The 20,706-nt window shown below is 36.1% G+C and overlaps 2 protein-coding genes across 3 annotated transcripts in view; both read right to left on the bottom strand.

Moving 5' to 3' along the window:
- The window catches only part of pacsin3 (protein kinase C and casein kinase substrate in neurons 3), a 47,113-nt gene extending 44,293 nt beyond the window's left edge, over positions 1-2,820 (bottom strand). For both annotated transcript variants that reach the window (XM_067614376.1, XM_067614301.1), the window contains exon 1: positions 2,358-2,820. The gene's annotated coding sequence lies outside the window, so the exon portion shown is untranslated. The remainder of the gene's footprint in view (positions 1-2,357) is intronic.
- A 1,557-nt stretch (positions 2,821-4,377) lies between these two features.
- ero1a (endoplasmic reticulum oxidoreductase 1 alpha) lies at positions 4,378-16,138 on the bottom strand. The gene is made up of 15 exons (XM_067614696.1): positions 15,724-16,138; positions 14,037-14,156; positions 13,844-13,927; positions 13,713-13,754; positions 12,653-12,729; positions 12,264-12,337; positions 11,485-11,605; positions 10,988-11,049; positions 10,874-10,897; positions 10,667-10,759; positions 9,239-9,485; positions 8,572-8,641; positions 7,689-7,775; positions 7,377-7,513; positions 4,378-6,162 (listed from the first exon to the last, which is right to left on the bottom strand). Exons 1-15 carry the CDS (start codon positions 15,793-15,795, stop codon positions 6,102-6,104), a joined length of 1,371 nt encoding a protein of 456 aa, XP_067470797.1. The 5' UTR covers positions 15,796-16,138; the 3' UTR covers positions 4,378-6,101.
- Between the last annotated feature and the right edge of the window lie 4,568 nt (positions 16,139-20,706).

A 20,706-nucleotide genomic window follows, 5' to 3' on the forward strand; every position in this document is an offset into this window, starting at 1 on the left:
GCACGATCCAACATGTCCGCCTCCGATGGAAAACTTTGAAATTTTGAAGCAAAGAAGCAAAACGGCTCCAGCTGATCCATTTTTCTATATTTTGACGTGATGAAAGGAGCACGCACTGCTGCATGTAAACAGGAATATTAGTGGAATATTCATTTTCATTAGCCATGTAAACAGTTTAGTAGGAATATTGTCTTTTTCACAATAAGGGAATATTCTGTGCATGTAAACAAAGTCACTGTTTCCACACACACAGTTTCCTAAACAGCACTTTGCTTTCTGTCTTTATTATTTCAGCATATTTAGCATCGTCATCATCATCATCATCATCACAACTACAGATTCTTGCAATAAGAACAGTCATCAGCTCTGACCTGCAGTTTCAAGAACTTGCACAGATGACTGATTGTGGTTTGTAGTTATTTCTCAAGAAGAGCCACGTAATAAAAAAGTCTCTCAGCTTCTCAGATCTGCCAGCACATCTGGTTTTACTAAATGATTTCTCTATTTTGTTTTAATCTGTTATAATTTTACTCTGACTTTTTCTTACGTTTTCTATTTTGGAATGATTATACAGTCAACTTGTTGAGCAAACAAATAACGATCGCTGTCGGCAACCTGCCCGGGAAAAACATTTAGTGACCAGCTGGTGAAGAAAACAACTAGCAGCTATAAAAGCAGATATTTTTATAAGATGTTGGCAGAGATCAAACAGAGTCAGCACTGGACTTGTGTTCATCAGCAGGACCCAAACCTGACAGGTGTTTTTCTACACATGTCCAGCAGGAAAAGCAAAGGATGCTGGGACACCTGACTGGGACAGAGCCATCGTTACTGGTATTATTAGTAACACCTGCACTTTTCATAGCATGACAAGTCAAAGCGTCTGCTGTGTAGAGCAGCAATGATCAGCCGATTGATAGAAAATGAATCATCAACTATTTTTATGATGCAATAATCGTTTTGAGTCATTTTTTGGGAAGAAAATGTTATTTCCAGCTTCTTAAATATCAATATTTTCTGGTTTCTTTAGTCATCTATGACAGTAAACTGGTCTTTGGTCTGAGCAGAACAAGACATCAGAACATTTTTCACAATTTTCTGACATTTTATAGACCAAACAACTAATCAATTCATGTAGAAACTAGTCAACATTAATCATTGGTTGCAGCCCAACTGCTGTGAAAAAGGCTGAAGGGATGATGATTGATGATGATTTTGCAGCTGGCTGACATGTTGGCCATAACAAATTGATAAACTAACGGTATGTCAGCGCTTTGTTTGTTGCCAGTCTGGAGAAAAACCATCAGTTAAAAAAGGAGGGTTCACAATGTTTCAAGTCTGTCATAAAAACAACAGTCTGGTGCCCATATGAACAGCTGAAGAGGTTGTAATCATTCCTCCTGTTCATACCGGCTATTAAAAGATCCCCTTCAAATGTGTTTTCAATGGAAGTGATGGAGGCCAAAAATGCATTTAAAAGTAGATGTGAAGCTTATATGAGGCTTCAGCAGTCTGAGTTAGTCTGATCAAGAGGATATCTGACACGTTTACAGTCTTTTTTAGCATCTTTGTGTTTCCTTGTTGAGCTGCGGTGGAAGAATAGAAACAAAAAGAGGGACTGTAACGTTGATTTGAAGCTTCATATTAGCTTCAGATAAACTTTTAAATACATTTTTGCACATTTTTTCCCATCACTGACATTGTAAGTGCATTATGAAGGGGATCTTCTAATGGTCAGTATGAACAGGAGGAATGATTACAGCAAGACGTGAACAATTGAGACAGACAGAGTTGAGAAACTGTCCTTCAAGCTAACTCTGCCAGTTTGCAGAAAAAACACTAATGCAGCTTTAAGAATGTGAGTTTTTACTTACCTGGAAAAGGCAGACGGTGTAAAATAAACAAAAAAACAAATAAAACTATTTGTTGACTCATGATATTTGCAGTGTGATTATTCCTCTGCAGTATGTTTGTGTAGCTTCACTGTATTTTAACGCATCATTATACAACCATAATATTCAAACTACAGACCTCAGATGCATTTTGGGAGAATTCCTGAACTTCTGATGAGCATCAGTGTGTAAACATATATTGACATAAACAACCAAACAAGATCATTACCTACAAAAACAAACTTCAATTTCAATTTTTTTAAAAAAAGGTGTTTAAATGAGTCGATAAAGATCGATACTGACAAGAATCTCCACTAAACGCTGCTGTTAGTAACCATCTGTCAGCAGCCTTATCTGACAGCTCGATGCCAAAAACACGGTAAAGTGTTTGATAAGATCTATAAAGCTGTATTATAAACCCGCATCATCATCATCATCATCATGCAGACAGGTGAGGTCTCTTACCTGGAGGAACACACCAGAAGCTAAATCCACCTGGAGCTGCAGCCTCTCTCTCTCTCTCCTCTCAGGCGGACAGATTAACGCTCAGAGGTGTATTAAAAATAAAAAAATAAAATAAAATAGAGCGGTAAATTCTCCTTTATGCCTTCACGAACTGCGACATCCTGCAAGTTTCCTCCGCCGGCCCCCCCTCAGCCATTTACACGACGAGAAGATCCGACCTCAAGCCTCTCCACAGCCACAAGATAATCATCGGTTCAGTGGTTTCTCTTCCTCTCCTCGACTGAAAAACTTTTATTCCTCGAGAGAAACAGAAAGATAATAATAATAATGATAAAAAAAAAGTAAAGTGCGTCTTTTTCTCCAGCAGGGAATGAGAGGCAGTTTCTGGCTGGTGGATTGTAAAGTGTCTTCCCCCCTCCGATGCCTACTGGCGTCTCTGTGTAATCAGATGCTGCTCACCACAATATCCATTCATCCTATTACAGAGTTTAACCCTTCACTGTCTGCGGCGCGGCTTAATGCTGCCTTGCAGGACCGTCGGAAAAAGCGCTATCAGAGGCTGGAAAAACATCTTCCCTCGTATACCGTGCAGGGATGGAAAGTAGCTGTGCTTAAGTATAATTTTGAGATAAGGTGGATTCAGGTTTATTGAGACAACATAAGGAAATAAAAGCAAACTAATGAAACTGTGTCCCAAATCGCCAAAACATGTCACTGAAAAATAGTTTTGTGTCAACTACAACAATAACAAAATGGTGAGTCATGCTTTGTAAAAAAATATCATAATTCATATCATCATAATTTCTTCACATAAAGGGAGTGGACATCTTGAGGAATTCAGAAATGTATAATGTTATTTTTTTAAATTGATGACAAGAATGAAACCACAAGATAAAATTACAAAAAACTGTCCCAATACAGCTGAATTTACCCTACTTTATACTTCCACTCTTCTACATTTCAGAGGGAAATATTGTACTTTCTACTCCACTACATTTATTTGACAGCTTTAGTTCCTTTTCAGATGAAGATTTGACACAATGGATAATATAACAAGCTTTTAAAATACAACACATTGTTAAAGATGAAACCAGTGGTTTCCAACCTTTTTTGGCTTTTGACGTCTTACAAAAAGCAGTGTGTAGTCGGGGTCACATTTCACATGTCTATGAGTTGTTAACAGCTCCACCAAATAGTGATTTTTCCCTCTAAACTTCTCACAAGCTTTCATTTCAATAAATGTTCAAATGATCCAATATTTCAGCAAAAATCAAAGTTTTTGGTACTTTTACTGAAGTAAAGGATCTGAGTATTTCTTCCACTACAGCATCTAACACAACACAACAGCTCTGCCATAAATTCAACATTTATGAAGCTTATATATTTTCCCCTTGTGTATGTTAATGGGGTGGACAAAATATTAAGAACACTTTTCAATATAATGCATTCGCATATACGACCACCCACTACCAGCTCAATAATAAACATAAACATAAAAAAGTAGAATTATCACCTTTCTGACAATATCTAACGAGCTTCCTGATGAGTTAAACTTATAACTGAATATTTAAATATTAATACGGTGGGTTAAAAATGAATTGCAAAAAAATACACTTTATAATAACACCTCAACCAGTCAGAAATACTAATATTTTACTCTCTGCTCTGTTTTGCTTTTACTTAATATTCAACTACTAATTGTTTCTGCTTATATTACATTATCCAAATCTGATACAAGAGAAGAATAAAATATATATATATATATAAATTAGCTCTTTGACTTGCATAATAATTCAATAAATATCTATTTATTCTCAGCACGTCCAGAGCTGAGTTTATATAGTGATGTGATGTAATGATGTGTTTCACATTTTGCCTCCATGCAACTGTTTTTATTTTTAATTTCTGAAACTTACCAGCAGCCCACAAACAATTATACAGTATTAATTGTGATTAAAACAAGTCAAATTTATTAAAACTGGTAAAAACATTTATTTTATTCAGTTCTTAAAGATGAGTACTTTATTGTACAGTCGATAGTGATGTGTCAGACAGGAAATGAGGGGACAGAGATGGCGTGACGGCACCAGAGTCCCCGGCTGGAACCGAGCTGCAGACATTGTGGTTCTTTGGTGTAAGCAATAACCTTTCAGCTACTGCGGTGCTCCTGGTAAAGTCATTTAAAACAGGTAAAGTGAATAACAGTCAACCAACAAGTTAAACATGGAAGTCTGAGTTCTCCTGGTGTACCTGAAGGCATCATTAACCCAGTGCCACTGTCAGAACTGGGTTAATGTTCATAAACACAAACACAGTCCATGACAGCCAGGAGGGTGGTCACATGACAATTTATGATAGAAAAATGATGATATAATAGATATAAAAACACACAGTAAAAAAAATGACAGTAAAATTTAAAAAATAAACTTTTTTAACTCCCGAACAGAACAGCTGTTCAACATAACAGACTGTACATCGTTTTATATTTAATCATCCCTGAAGACTTTTCAAGATTTTTTTCCTTTTTTTTTACATTTAGCTGTGCTGATGAGTTGATCAAGTAAAATATAAAAGTCAGTTTGCTTTACAAACAGCGCCATCGTCAGCATAATCACAGAAACTGCCTCTGAACTGCAACAAACCAGTATTTTCATTATAGATTCATATGCAGGTTATTTTTTCAATTATTTGTTTAGTCGATAAAATTTTTAAAAATAATGAAAAAACTATTTCCCAGCAGTCATGTTGATGTCTTCAATTTACTTGTTTTGTCTGACTAACAGTCCAAAACCTTCAGATATTCAATTCAGCTTCATATATGACAAAGAAAAACAGCAAATCATCACATATGAGAAGCTGGAACCATAAAATTTCGGGATATTTTGCTTAAAAAATGACTGAACCAATTACTGGATGATGAAGATATCAGTTTCTGATTAATTTCCTCTTGACTGACTAATCAATTAATAGTTGCAGCTCAACACTGAACACTATTATGCATACAGACTTGCAGTTAATTCATCTGAAATCACTGTTCAAAGCAGGTTTTTACACACACAGCACGACTTTATAAATAAGCACCGTCACCATCCAGCTAACGAAGCTCATCTTCACGCAGGCGAAACTCTGATTATCGTCTAAATGACTTTTCAGCAGGACTCAGACAGTCGGGACAGTCAGACGGCGACTTGTTGAGGTCACAATAGTCACAAACTGACCCCAGCAAACACACCTTCATAATTAAATGACAGTACAGGTCCAAAATTCAGCAGGCAAAAAACAACCTATAGTTACATTTATGCCATCTAGCAGCCGTAGTGATGCAGTCCAGAATGACCAATAGGAGCGTAATATGCTGCTTTCCAAAACTGTTACAAATCACCATGAAAACGCTGTGGTTAAGGTCCAGTTAGACAGAAACCACTTGGTTCAGTTTAGAGAAAGATCCTAAAAGATGGTTTTGGTTAAAATGATCACTTGAAACATGGTTTATACTTCCTTAAAGTTACACAACCTTCATTGTCATGGCAACAGTAAACACCACAATGTTAAAAAAAAACCCCACCCAACTCACCTCCTCCTAATAATAATCTTATCAAGTCACTTTATATTGACATCATCTGAACTGCATCACTTCCCTGGGTCATGATTATTATGGCCGCTAGATGGCGTAAACGTAACTATGACTCTATACTGTCGTTTGTCTTGTGTGGACGGGCTGAAGCCAGACTCCTCTCCTCACCGTCACCGCTCCTCCTCCAGCAGCGATCTGAAGTTCTTCAGCTCCCTGATGCTCGTGGAAATCCTGAAGGACATTTCATGAGGAGACAGTTAACTCCGGAGGCCACAATGCTACAAATATTCATGAAATTGCTGCTACAGTATCTAAAGCTTTGGTTCAGTGTTTTGTTGTTAATGTTAAGATTGAAATTAAGGTTAAGATTAAGTCGAGGTTTCACTATAAATCCACTGATTTCACAGTGACGGCCATGATATTTCATAATAATGACACTCATGAGATGAGATCAGGCTCCACTTCTGCCTTCACATCTATAGTATGACAGTTAAGAAAAATCCTCTCATAGCAACTAGATTAAAAGGCCTCTGAAACTGATAAAACTTGATAGAAAAGAAAAGAAAAGAGAGGTGAGCCGTGACAAAAGACAGGCATAACAAACTCAAAAGAAACCACTTCTCCCTGGCGAACGCTGGGCTTTGAAGACCAAACTCACGGAAATAAAAGATTTATGACAGGAAAACAGAAACTGACATATTATGACATTACTGAGAAAAATGACATAAACAAATAAAGCCAAACTTGAGACTTGACACGGACAAAAACACGCAGCTGTAATCAGTTTAGGATGTCAAAACTCTCAGTCCCAAAACTATAACTTTTCATATCATAATGTTTTTTAAAAAGTGACAGTTCAAAAGTTTGTCTTTGTGTCAGAAAACAACAAGTAGTGTGTTTGTATCCAAAGCCTGATATATCTTATTCCTCTGGTGTTTTCAGAAACTATTAAAGACACGTCAGTGAGCCAAACCGCTGCGCTGGCTCACATGTTCCTTCATTGTGAAGAGTTTGGTCACAAGCTAACAAGCTAGCATATTTGTTGTCATATCCTTTAATTATGTAATTAGTTTAGTCTTGATCTTGTTTACTTTTATGTAAACTAACCTGACTGATTCTAAAAGATCCGCCTTTTTAAAAATAACTTTACTTTTCATAGAAACGTGTCTAAATTTCCTTTAAGGTCAAGTTTTTATTAACCTGAAGAAATGTTCTGATCCATTTGATATATTACCAACCAAATGTCTCATAAAACATTCACCTGAGAAATATTCACAAATCATTTTTAGGTAGCAGAAGCGCTCCAGACTCAATATATCGTATGTTTTATCTGTTTGTAGAGAGGAGTGGAGTCCTGACTGTCTTTGAAAATAAAACAGGTATTTCACAGATGGTTTATATTATTATTATTATTATTATAATATGATGCCGACAGACTCTCTCACCTTCCGAAAGCATTGAGCAGGGAGACGATCTCCTGCCGGCTGAGCTGGAAACTGGGTCGCTGGCCGCTGGATGTGGGCAAAGCTTCAATCTGTCGCTCTGAAAACAAGATCTTTAACGCCGTGCCTAATCCCTGAGTCTGATGAGAGGAGAGAGACGGATCAGAACAAAGCAGAGATCATAATACGCTCGTACAATACAACATAATACATTTTGTATGGTGGTTTAAAGCATTATTTTATCTTTACCTACAAATATCATACTGAACATTATTAATATAACTGTTGTAAAAGCATCAAGGTTTCCCGACTTGCCTGCAGTTTCCCCCACAGTCGACATTTGAAGCAGCCGACACAGTCCATGATCCTGGAGATATTGAGGAAGGCCAGTCTGATGTCCTCCTGATATTAACACCACAGAAGAAAACAGACACTCGTGTCACTTTGATGGGCAAAGAAACTGGTTTACGATAGAAGATAAAAGAGGCTGGAGCAGGGTTTTTGTCACCTTATCTCATCTGTTAATCAATATTCATCCCTCCATGTTATTCTGCAGGTAACCTCAAATTCAGTTAGTTATTCACCATTATATCAGTGAAAACTCTAATAAAATTCTTTGTTTTTAGAGATCCAAAAAATCACAAATCATTAAAAACATAACATCTGTCTCAACAGCTTTGTTGTTGTTGTTGTTAGTGAAAAAATAACCCATGAATTCTGTCAGAATTACAGGTTTGGCTGTAAAAACACTTTTAATATCAACTATGTATCTGCAGCTCAAGTCAATATGTTTTGGAGAAGGTTGAGGTGGCGCGACAAACGTGACCTCACTAAGTGTTTAGTTTAGTTTCGACTGGGGATGGGTAGATAATGATTGAATTTTAATTATAGGGTGAACTAGTCCTTTAGTTCTCTTTCCTTTGTGGAAGTGTGAAAGTGAAGGAGTGTAGCTGATATTTGAGCTTTTAAACACATTTCAAAGTTCTGAAATGCTGTGACAATATTGGGATTGATTGTCAGAGATGCATTAACTCATATATGAAGAATTCAATGTATCGATAAGCCCTGATATCCATGTAAAGAAATGTTGAACTGCATTTGTTTATAGCTAGTTAAATTTTATGGAAAAACAACTTAAAATCTGTACTGTTTTGCATTTCTACATTTTAATTCTGAGCAGTTTAAAACGGTTTCCAACCTTCAGTTTGGCTGCTTCCTTTTCATCGCCACCAAACAGAGAAGTCTCATCAAAGGGCAGAGGGAAAGATCTAAAAGAGTCACAACAAACAGACAGATTATACTTTAAATATGACAGCTGCAAATATGACGACTGCACACAACAAGTTACTAGAATGAGAAACTTAGAAGTGTTGATGTAGTTGATTTTGTGGTTACCCTAAACCAGCAAGAAACTAGTATTTACCACTGCATTTAAAAAAGTCTGTAAAATTATGTATGTAGCAGATTTTTTACAAAAAAACTATGATTCAAACAGAATTAATGGCAAATAAACATAAATGCAAAAAATTCGAAAAAAACAATTAGACTGTGAAATTGTATCTTTTTGCAAAAATAATAAAAAACTAAAATTGCAGACAAGTTGTATATGTGTCTAAGATAAAGAAATTAAATAAATAAATAAATAAATATTCATTGATTTCTTTTTATATGTAGTTCTATTTATATAGAGAGGAAATTTATATAGAAATTCCTGATTACACAAAATTTACAGAAAAATAACATTGAAATTCAGAATGTATTTTGAATGGAGAACACTGGCTTCAGTAAAACTTAATAATACTTAAATGTTATGATTGTATCTTAAATCCAGACCTAATAACAGCCCGGTCTGGCCTCAGACTGACCTGGTCAGCTGCAGGATCTGCAGCAGCATCTCTTTGTGTTTCTGGTCCTCCTCCGGCCGGCCGGTGTACAGCTGGAAGGACGGCTGCTGGAAGAACGGCAGAGCTTTGGCCAGCGCTCGCAGCTCTATCAGGTACAGGAAGTAGAGGTTACGGAGCCTCTTGGGCCCCTCGCCGCCCGTCAGCTCCGAGTCGAAACGCTTCCTGAACTCTGTGACGTTGTGACCCCACTTCTTCTGAAACCAGCTGTCTGTGGGTGAGAAGGGGTTAATACAGCTATGCATAGAGTACTTTATCAACAGGAAGCACATTGATAACTTTTTATTTCAAGTTCCCCTATTCAGCATTTATTACCATATTTAAGTATATAAACAGTTGATACATGGTTTAAAACTCACTATAATGTAGTTATAAGCATAAATAAGGACATTTTTAAGTGTATAAATGTATAATATGTACAATATAGTCATTCATCTTCTGATTATACATCAGCCTCCTCTTGTGAATGTCCACAGGGGGAGATAATGTCAGATAATAACTACATTATAGTGTGGTATAAACTATGTATTAACTGTTTATATTCTGCTTATAGAGGCTAAATAGGGGGACTTAACATACTGGTGTTACTGGTTTACATTAGGAATTAAGTCAGAATGCATGGTGAGGTGTCCTGATATAACAGTTATACTGTATCTGGGTCAGCAGGGAAAAGATTAAATTAATATTTCACATAAATATCCCAATTAGGGGAAAAAAATATAATAATTTACCATGTGAGCCAAAATAGTACAGGTGATTTAGTTTTTTCATACAATTCCCAACTATTATTTTATTGTTTTTCATTTTTAATTAAATTTACAATAGAAACATAAATTCAGTTTATGTCCATCCTGTCTGGCTGCTGACTTAGTGGTTTTTTCCCAGTAATCAGGGATACAGTCAGTTATTATACATCTATGTGATAATTTATTATAAACATTAAAGACTTGGTTATAATATGATATATTCATAAGTAAATCAGCAACAATCAAAGATTAACTTTGGTAAAACATCCATAGGTGTTGTTTATGAAGATTTTAACACACATTAACTCATCTTCATCACCGCTGTGTGGATGTGGTTTGAATGTGGTTTGATCAGATTTGATTGGCTGCTGTCAACATATTCTGATTGGTGCAAGGAAGTGTGTGACATCATTTTTTTCTGATTGAGCTCCAAATTAGTCACAAGAGCACAGAGAAAAACACAAATATGCAAATTGTTCATGTAAATTGATGATAAAAACTGTGCTCATGTAGGATCTTCACTGGTTTGGTTTTCAAGGCCTTTAACCTTTTTTTCAAAGTGGATTTTTGGGGGGAAAAAGAGGAAGGAGGACAATAAGTATTGAATGAGTCAGCGAGAGAGTTTGTGCAGGTGTTTATGTCTCACCTTCCAGGAGGTATCTGGCGCTCAGATGTATGTTGATGCTGGCGTGGAGGCCAGAGACGAGCCGGTAGAAAGCTCTCTTCTCCACACACTGACCTGGAAGACACACAGACAGATAAGAGATATTTGATTAAAAAAAAAAAAAAATTAACAACACTTCACAAAAGTGTTTCCTTTACTCGATCAAATGTAAGTGCAAAGTTAACGTACCTTCCAGCCAGCTGTAGAAGCCTCCTGTAAATGAACCCAACAAAGACAAACACAGTTAAGTGACTGTCAAAATACAAAGAATCATGATGCGATACAACACTAAAAACCTCTCACCTTCACTTCCTGAGCTGCTTTGGAAGACATTGGGTTGTAGCGGTCGTTTAACACGATACGGTCTGTCAGGAGGAATAAAAAGAAAGCGTTATTAGAGTGATGAACAAACATACCTCCATTTTCCTGCTGCTTGTACGGTGTCAGGTTGCATTAATGTAATTAGTTACATTAATACAGTTAGTTAATGTAATTAGCTGGGAAGAACTGAGGAAATGTGACATAATAATTCCAGGTCATATTGTCTCTGCTGGTTTTCCATCATAATTTCATACTTTGGTTGATAGAAATGTGAAACTGGTATTAAATATCATTTTATGTGAAAGGTCTTAAATTAGCTTGCAGAACCCCGATTGTTCACTCTCTGTCTTGTTTAACTGTGATTTAGGATAGAAGTTCCTCTTGTGAGATACAAAGAGTCTAAATGTAAAGATAGTATCATCCACCAAGTGTAACCTGAGCTGTGATTGTTGTATATTGTGGATTGTCTGAATATTTACTTGAAGCAGTTCTCCTCATAGATGCTGTTCCAGATCTTCCAGTCCTCTGGTCCTGTGTAGCCTGTGAAGCGCTCCGGGTTCAGCAGCAGGTCCACATACTGGGAATCTGGTGACCTCTCATCTGGGAATCAACAAGATGTAAGTCAGCTCTATGTTGCTATTACGACATATTTTTGTCAACCGAGTTCATCCAAACAAAAGAAAACAAAAGTTAAAGAAGGAGAAATTTGTGAATTAAGTATCAGGATGACGAGTCTGCTTCACTTATGAGAGAAGATTTACACACTGTTGTTATAATAATCCACAAAGACATATAGTAGTAAGTGATGGAGGACATTTTTATCATCACATTTCCTACAACATAATATATTCTCTCAATTATATTCTCAAAAACAATTACGTATTTTGTCACCATATTACCCTAAAAAATATTCTTTACATAATGTTCTTTAAAAAATGTTATAATCTTAATTTTACATGCATGTTCCCTAAAATATGATCACATTCTTTACAAAATTGTGAAGTCTTTAAATGAAGTCTCATTGATACCTCCAATAACAATTATGTATTTTAATCATAATTTTCACAAGCATACTGTAGTCCTTCCATTATGTTTCCTATTTGGATTCTTTATTTTTAATTTTCGTAACATTAACTCTCCAAAACAGTTGTATATTCTTATTTCTGGGAATTCATAAAAGTGAAAGTAAAATAGTTTGTTCACTCATTGATTTATTTGTTGGATTGATTGATTGATTGATTGATTGATTGAATCATACCGTCAACCACACAGAAGCGTTCGGCCTCGTCATCGTGTTTGCTCCAATCCTGCAGAGCCTCTCTGGTCTCATCACTAGAAAAGACAACAGAGAAAAATCTACAGGTTCAACTTCAACCTTCTGACTTAACCTCACTGTATATAGTACGTCCAGAGGTCAAAGGTCACGCAGGAGATTAAAACTGTCAGTGTGACATTAGTTGTTTTTCACTCACACCTGGTTTAGATCTAAATCAACCCGCAACCACAACATTATTTTAAGCTGCTGACACACTTTATCTTGTGGTGACACTGTGACACGTGAATATGAAACTGTACTTTTAAAGATATTAATGTGTGTTTTGTCTTTAATGTTTGTGCAGCGATCTGTTCTTGATCGATAAAACTCACCTTAAAGAGACATTTACAGCTCCGAGGCGCTCAGCCTTCTCACACTCTTCCAGCTGCTCGTTTGCTTCTGCTGAATACTAAACACACAAAGACATAAACGCACATTAATGGATTGAAATATGTGACTCTATATAACCTACACAAACTCTAATCTTCTCTCAGAAAAGGTACACGAGTGCATGAAGTTTGCATTAGATGATCATAAACGGTTCTGTCACATTTAAAGAGCACAAGAATTATTTACTCCTGTTAACTGTAACTATAGAAAACTCCTCTGAGCAGTGAGAGACAAACACAGCATGGTAGAAGATGACTGAGTTGGTTCATTTTGAGCAAGATGTGATGTGATGATGTGGTGATTATGTGCAAAATATTGTTGAACTTTTGATGAACGCAGATTCAAGTCAGTTTTTATAATGCTGTAATTTCTTCTTAGCTGTTCATTAGCTTAACGTTAGTTTCTGTCATCCTCAAAAACTGTTATTGTGCCTAAATTCTGACATATAACCCCCAGAAACTGTTTAAAATGTGTTATTTTTTCATAATCCCAAAAATGTATTAAAGGGCCCCTAATCCCTTACTTATAGCAGTTATACAGCCTCCCCAAACTATTTGTTGTAATACCAAATGTTGCTATTGTGCCTCTAAATTTGAAAATGTGTCATTTGTTAAGATTTCTTTATATCTTCCAGAAACTTTTATAATCCCCTAAATTTTATATTATCCCTTAATCCCTAACTTTCTTCTATCTTCCTCAGAATTTATTATCCCAAAATGTGCTGTAGTGCACCCAAAAATCAATGTGTTATAATCCCCAAAATGTGTTATAATACCTCCTCCTTTAAATAGCAACCCCAACATCTGCAATCATAATCCCAAAACATGTTACCAAACCCCCATAATTGATATTTGTTATAATTCCAAAATCTTTAGGGATTTAGGGCTACTAATGAGTGCAAAAAATATATATCTTTATAATATTTAACATTGTAGTTGTTTGGGGGCTCGTCCATCTAACAGACCTTAAACAGCCGGTTTGCTTTTGTCCTGACTGACTTACCTTGTTGTGGGAGGGGGATCGGATTCCTTCTGGCACCTCGTTCTGTGAGCAGACAGAGTTTGAGTCAGTATGAATAAAGTTTAACAGCTGATCAGTTTATTACTGGCAGGTAGATTAGAGGAGGAACTCACAGGAGAGCAGGGCTTCACAGCACAGTCCTTCATACCACAGTGACTGCCGATCTTCCAAAACGGACACGGTTTATCCAGGTTCACCTGCAGAGGATCAAGTCCCAACATATTTATCTGAGTGTTTGTGTGTGTGTGTGTGTGTGTGTGTGTGTGTGTGTGTGTGTGTGTGTGTGTGTCCATCGGCACACCTCACCTTGTAGAACCTGAAGTAGTCAGACTCCAGAAGAGTTTGAAGTTTTGGGAAAAGTTGGTCGTTGTTGAAGCCGTCGATGGTCTCCACATCACAGGCGCAGTCATCCAGGTCACCTGTGACCTTAGTTACAAAACACAAACAACTGGTCATTTAAGTCAAAAAGTTTCCTTCTCTGATTTATATCTTGTAAATAAAATCAACTGAAATGTTTTTCATTTTATGAGTTTATGAAATAAAGGGGAGTAAAGGTTTTTGAACAGGTCACAATCCTAATGAAACATGAATGGATGAAGAGCTGAGGAAAATAATGTCACACATGTTGATGGATGAAAAGTCAAAATCAATCAAACTCGTTGCAGCAGAGGGCGACATATTCCATTATATGACACGATTACATGTTCCTGTTAGACTTTGCCTGCCTGGTAAATGCCCAGTATAGCCCCACACTCCTTCAGAAACTTCTGACTTAGCCAAAAGTGTGTGAAAAGCTCATATTTTTCACTATTTCCTATATTTATTTTACTGTAAACATATATTTTCTGTATATATATGATGGTCTAAATGCTGTTTCAAATGGATAAATACTAAATCTGTTTATTCATGTGTTCATTTATTGACTGTTAACAGTTAAATCTAACATGTCAGCTTCCTCAGGTCATTAAAACACTTAATACTGAGGAAACCCAATCTGAGATAACCCTGATGACATCATCTGGGTTATTTTAGACTTTAGAAAGACCCAGAGAGCCACAGAGGACTAGTCATAGTACAGCTGAACTTCATCTCCATTAAATATAGATTATTAAAGTCCTCCTCCAGTGAAAAACATGTTTTTCTTCTTGTTCCTTGACTTGGTTATTTAAGCTTCACTGTGCAGAATGATGTTAGTACAGAGTTTGTTTTAACTTTCATCCGCTGAAAGTGAAAGTTTCTCTGTGTTCGTCTTAAATCCGAGTTTAGGATGTATGAGCCTGATCTGTGACATCACAACTAGTTCAGAGCTGATAACGTCCCGGTATGAAACTCACACAAGTGTGGTGTGGAGACTTGAAGCCTCCGGTGCACAAACACTGAGAACAGACTTTACAGTGAGGAAGGAGACATCTTGTCTCCAGCAGTTATACTTTGAATATAACCATGTTTTGTATATTCAACAACATAGAAAGAGTAGATGTAATTTTAAGAATGATGTAATTGATTTTTATTTACATTTTCAGCTTTTTTGTGGCAGAAACATGTCAAATTATTATTCAAGCAGAGTACTTTATGTCTTAAAAAGTGTCTGGAGGGGATCTTTAAAACTGCCACCTCTATTATTTGGCTTTTTTTAAAACAGTAAAACAGTGTTTACTTAAATAATATCTGTACCTGATGACTGACAAACTGATTTATTTAAGCTGAGAGAGGAAGAGGAAGTTCATCATCACTCTGCTCTGTTATATTTTCTGATAGAATGACAACAGTCATCAGTCTCCTCTACTTACCTACAGTAATTTACACCGAACATGTATTAAACACACTTTTAAAAGCACGTGTATTTCACTTTAACGCATATGTGTGTGTGTGTGCGTGTGTGTGTGTGTCGTACATTTCAACACAACATGCAGTAAGTGGTTGTATAAAATAAATACACACACGTACTTCACACGGTGACAAAAACAAAGAGCAGGAAGAGTCAGTCGCTCACCTGACAGAAACACCTGCTGTCTGCGGACCGGGACGCCTGGAGGAGGAGGAGGAGGAAGACCACCAGCTTCATAACGACCTCTGCTGCTTCCACAGATCGTCTATAGACGTTAATACTCCGTACGCACTGTGTAGCGTGTATGCCAAGGTTCGGTGTTTAGTAATAGTGGCTGGGAGGAGGAGATATAAGGCGGTCAAGTTTTGCTTCCTGTTATTTCCTCATTTCCAATCCGCTACGTGTAATACGTGACGAGCTGATCAGTAGCTTGAATCACAGGAGGTCTGACTCACATCATTGAAACAGCGTCACAATTTATACACATGTTCACCAGAAATCTGTGTGTCGAGTTTGATGATGAAATGGATTGAAACGTTTTAGTTTTGGACTCTCGGAGTGTATTTTTGTTCTTGTTTACTCATAAACAATCCGACAGAAAGTAGTAGTATGTCTGTATTTATGTATATAAAGTATGTTCAAAATCTACTTTCTCCATTTAAAAGCCTCTTGTAGACTTTAAAGAAATGTCTACACTGAAAGAATATATATTTAATTCTACTTTTTCTTCATACATTGACAAACACGTGTTTTTCAGACTGATTTAGGCAGATGATCAAGTTATTTTGATGATGCTGAGACAACTTGTAAAAAACGTGCTGATAACCAAACTCACAACAGTTTCCTGTAATTTTATGACGTTTATGTGTTCATGGCTTCGTGTCTGTAATGTAACACCATCAGTGAGACACACGGTGGAGCTAGAGGACACTCAGTTATAAAGTTAAAGGGACATCCCGCTCAAATGACCTCAAATACATTTTTTTTATATATATATATTATACAAATACATTTTTCTAATTGTGTATACTTCATATTTGAAGTCAGGATAATTTATTTTAGTCATAACAATGTCATTTGTCTTAGATTCAGTTTCACAAACACTGCATTCAATTTAAATAAAAAAAACAAGACTGACACATATAACTAAAACTAAAACTCGTTCTTTGCTTCAACAGCAATATTAACAAATGTCTGTTTTTATTTTATGTTTATTTGCGGAGTAACACAACGGTTGCAATTAATGGTAATATTTATAAGAATTAAATGTAATGTTGTCTTTTTGCACTGCTAGACATGTTTAAAGACATAATTTCACTCATTAAACACATACAGGTACAGCACACCTGTTCTTAACTAACCATCTAACATTAAGCCTTAAAAACAGTTTATTACTTTTACTAGAAACATTTTAAATAACCTATGACTGAAGCTTAGAGAAATTACAGTAAAATTAAAGAAGAATAAATACATTGAGATATTCTGTTTCTTTAGACTTTATTAGAAATCTCTTTAAACTGAAATACATCATTTGTTTACTTCACATGACAGATTTTAGGGATGTTTTGAGACCCCCCCAACCTCCCGGACTCTGCACTCCCTCTGCTGGAGGGAATTTACTGTGTGTCTAAATAAATCCACTGTGAGCATGAACAACTTGAGAGAAGGAAAACAGGGAGCAGGGAGGAGAGGGAAACACACTGGCTGCATTTAAACTCACTGAAAAACTCCTTTAAAATCACGACATCGTCCTCTACTGTGACGCCATGTTTCCCCCTGAGGAAAAATAAACTGTCTTAATGAGAGAGAGGTAGAAGGAGGATTTAGATCAATGTAAAAACACTGCATAGACATTAAAGGTCATAATGATTATGTCTTAATCTGTTAAGTGTTTGATGTTAGTTCATGTGCTCAGGGCTGCATGGAAAGTAGAACCTATTCCTGGTGAAATAAAGTTAATTGAACTGTAATTATCACTGCTATTAACTTTTATAATAAGTAAAAAAATAAATAAATACAAGTATGGAAGGAGGCTGTTAGCAGAAAAGGTAAGAATTAAGTAGAATCCATTAGTGACGTTATGTGTAAACAGTATTTTAGCTGATACAGATGGTTTGTTCATTGGCTTATTAAAAATAAATAAGTTAAATAAATTATAAAGTTGAATCTGTATCTATAAAGTAACTTATCTACAAAAAGCAACTCAAATCTTTGCTCCCCTTGGCTCTTTAATTTCAGGAAACTCAACTTCTCACAATCTGTTAATAAATATTATTCATATGTATCATACATATACTGTATATGTACTTTTATATTATAAGATACAATTCAAGGAGGGAAATCTTATAAAGGAGTATTTTTCCTCTCCCTGCACATTGATTTTCTTTATTGTTGTTTGTGTGTATGTTTGATTTTAACCTGCAGAAATAAATAAACTAAAATTATCTGATTAAAAGTGCAACAATTCCCTCCCTGAAAATCAGTGGTGTATAAGCATAGAAGTATAAGTACAGTATAGTATGAAAGTAGTAATACTAGGCTATAAAAGTATACAAATATAGGTCTTATTTCTAAATAAAGTAAAAGTACAGAAGTGTTGTCAGCAAGATGTACTTATTTATTATATATTGTTGGATTATTAACATGTGAACAGCATTTTAATGTAGCTGGTCAATGTGAAGCTCATTTCTGCTGCTTTATATTACTGTTGCGCATAAATTGATCATTAAAATCATCACATGTAATCAGAAGTCAGAATCTGCAAAGTAACTATAGCTGATAAATTGTGTCAGTGAGGTAAAAAAAAGAAAGTGGAATATTTCCCTTTATACTTCAGAATACTTCAGTGGAAATTCTTGAGAATTGTCAGGCCAGTTTCCCGCCCTGTTTTGACGCAGAATGTGCTGTTTAAACCCTCTGTGGACTTTATTAGCTGTGGAAACATGTCTGTGTTTCTTGCAGTGTGGTCGCCGGCCGCCCCCTCCTCTCTCTCTGCTGGCTGGCCGCCTCTCTGTCCCAGGATCTCTCGCTCGCTCTATTTTGGTGCTTCCTCGCGCTGCCAAGCCCCTGACGTAATGCTCCGCTGTTAATGATTAGCATGTGGAAACGAGCAGCGCGAGCCCCCGCGTCAATCCCGCGAAAACGTAGCCGGAAGTAGACTGATGGTGCCTTCAGAATAAAAGCTTCAGCGCATATATTTTTATTTATTTAGTTTAACTCTTTGCTTTCATGTAAATGAGATTTGTACCTACTCTCAGTTATTCACTGTTTGTCTTATATAAAGTCTTATCCTTAATTTAGAAAAAACTAAAGTATGAATGTTGTAATGGTAAAAACAAATTTAAATTATTTTATTCATTGCTGTTTTGTTTTTTTTAATTATTATTATTACGAAGTCTCCAAAGTCCTAAAATATCTTGTTTTTTTCTTGATTTGTGATATGTATGATTGATATAGATCTTGTTCACACAAGTTAATATTTTGTTTGAAGAAGATCAATATCTTATGCACACAAGATAAGGATTTGTTTATTACCACCTTTTAGGACTTTGTCATCTTTCAGTATCCAGTTGCTTGTCTGAACTGGGGGAGACTGGTTTCCAGTATTATGCACCTTTCTACTGGAATGAACTGCAAAACAAACTGAAGATATCCATTCTTCTGGGAGACTTTATCAATCAATCAATCAAACTTTATTTCATAAAGGTTAGTGCAATTCAAAATGCTTCACAGATGACTGACAAGCCAATAATAAGACATAAACAAAATGTAGACAGTAAACAGTAAAACAATTTGCTAATAATGCACACGAGAAATAAATGTTTTGATAATGTTAACATAGATTTAAAAGCAATTATGATAATAAAATAGAGTGAAATAAAACTAGATTAAAATTAGATAAAATAAATAGTTCAACTTACCTATATTTTCAATAATTAAAAATGTAATTAGTGTGTCAGTGTGTGTTCTTGTATATACTGTATGTAACTTGTTCTCTGGTCTATTTTTTAAAAGAAATCTTGATCTTAATGACGCAAACTGACTTTAATAACTTACTATGGAGTGTGCTTAAACTCAGTTGATCCTAGTGCCAGTTTTACTTAACAGCAAAAAAGTCAGAATTACCATATAATTACTATCATCAGTCATAGTTGTCAGTGATAATATCTGAAATAATCAAACTGCATCATCAGGTTGGAGGAGTACAATTCTGCTTAAAGCTAACCTTAATACAGCATAGTCCTTAAATATACTACAGTATAGAAATTCACTGACTGGACTGTGGATTTTGTCCCCCATCACTTCCATTGTAAGTGCGTTATGAAGGGATCTTCTAATGGTCAGTATGAACAGGAGGAACTTTTACAGCAGGAAAAACATGTTTCAGTGTTCACTTGGACACCTGACTGTTGTGTACCTGTCCTTTAAAAGGACCCGTGTGTAAGATTTAGGGGAATCTATTGGCAGAAGTGGAATATAATATTCAGAAGTATGTGTGTGAAATCACCTGAAAATACAAATTGTAGTGTTTTCATTACCTCAGAACGAGCCATTTATATCTACATAGGGAGCGAGTCCTCTTCATGGATGTATAAAGAGGGCAGGATACAGCGTTGGAAGGCGGGGCCCCATTCATTCTTATGGAAGTTGCTCAGTGGCACATGAAGCCAAAAAAGCTACACTCTGTGGTCCCAATGCACCCATGGAGCATGCTCACTAGAGACTTCTGCCGGCCAAAACAGCTAACATCTGATTTAGCCCTCTGGCTAACTTGAATGGGGATAAAATGATTCAATCGTGTGGCTCTTCTAGACTTTCAAAACATGATCAGACTGAATGAATCCAATTCTGATAGTGAAACGAGTCATTTCGCTGGGGTTGTGATGCTCAAATAAATGTATGCGCTGATTTACAGTCATCTCTTTCACAATGTAGGTCTATGGGAAAAAGTCTTTTTGGGCCCAATAGCATCGCATGACATTGTAATCACAAAGTTTGGCTGCTATGTCAAATTGGCTTCAAAGCCCAGCGCTCTTTCTGTATCTAGTTCCATGTTGCACCGCCATGTTTCTACAGTAGCCCAGAACGGACAAACCAAACACTGACTCTAGAGAGGGACTTTTGTGTTTTTCGTGAGTTTCATGGCCA

The sequence above is a fragment of the Thunnus thynnus genome, chromosome 1 (assembly GCF_963924715.1).
Source record: "Thunnus thynnus chromosome 1, fThuThy2.1, whole genome shotgun sequence".
In the NCBI taxonomy this organism is placed as follows: domain Eukaryota; kingdom Metazoa; phylum Chordata; class Actinopteri; order Scombriformes; family Scombridae; genus Thunnus; species Thunnus thynnus.

Coding starts and splice junctions, on each gene's coding strand:
- ero1a (XM_067614696.1), bottom strand. CDS start 15,795: ATGAAGCTGGTGGTCTTCCTCCTCCTCCTCCTCCAGGCGTCCCGGTCC. Junction 9,486..10,666: donor CGCCAGATACCTCCTGGAAG/GTGAGACATAAA, acceptor TCTCACCCACAG/ACAGCTGGTTTCAGAAGAAG. Junction 8,642..9,238: donor CAGATCCTGCAGCTGACCAG/GTCAGTCTGAGG, acceptor TGACTCTTTTAG/ATCTTTCCCTCTGCCCTTTG.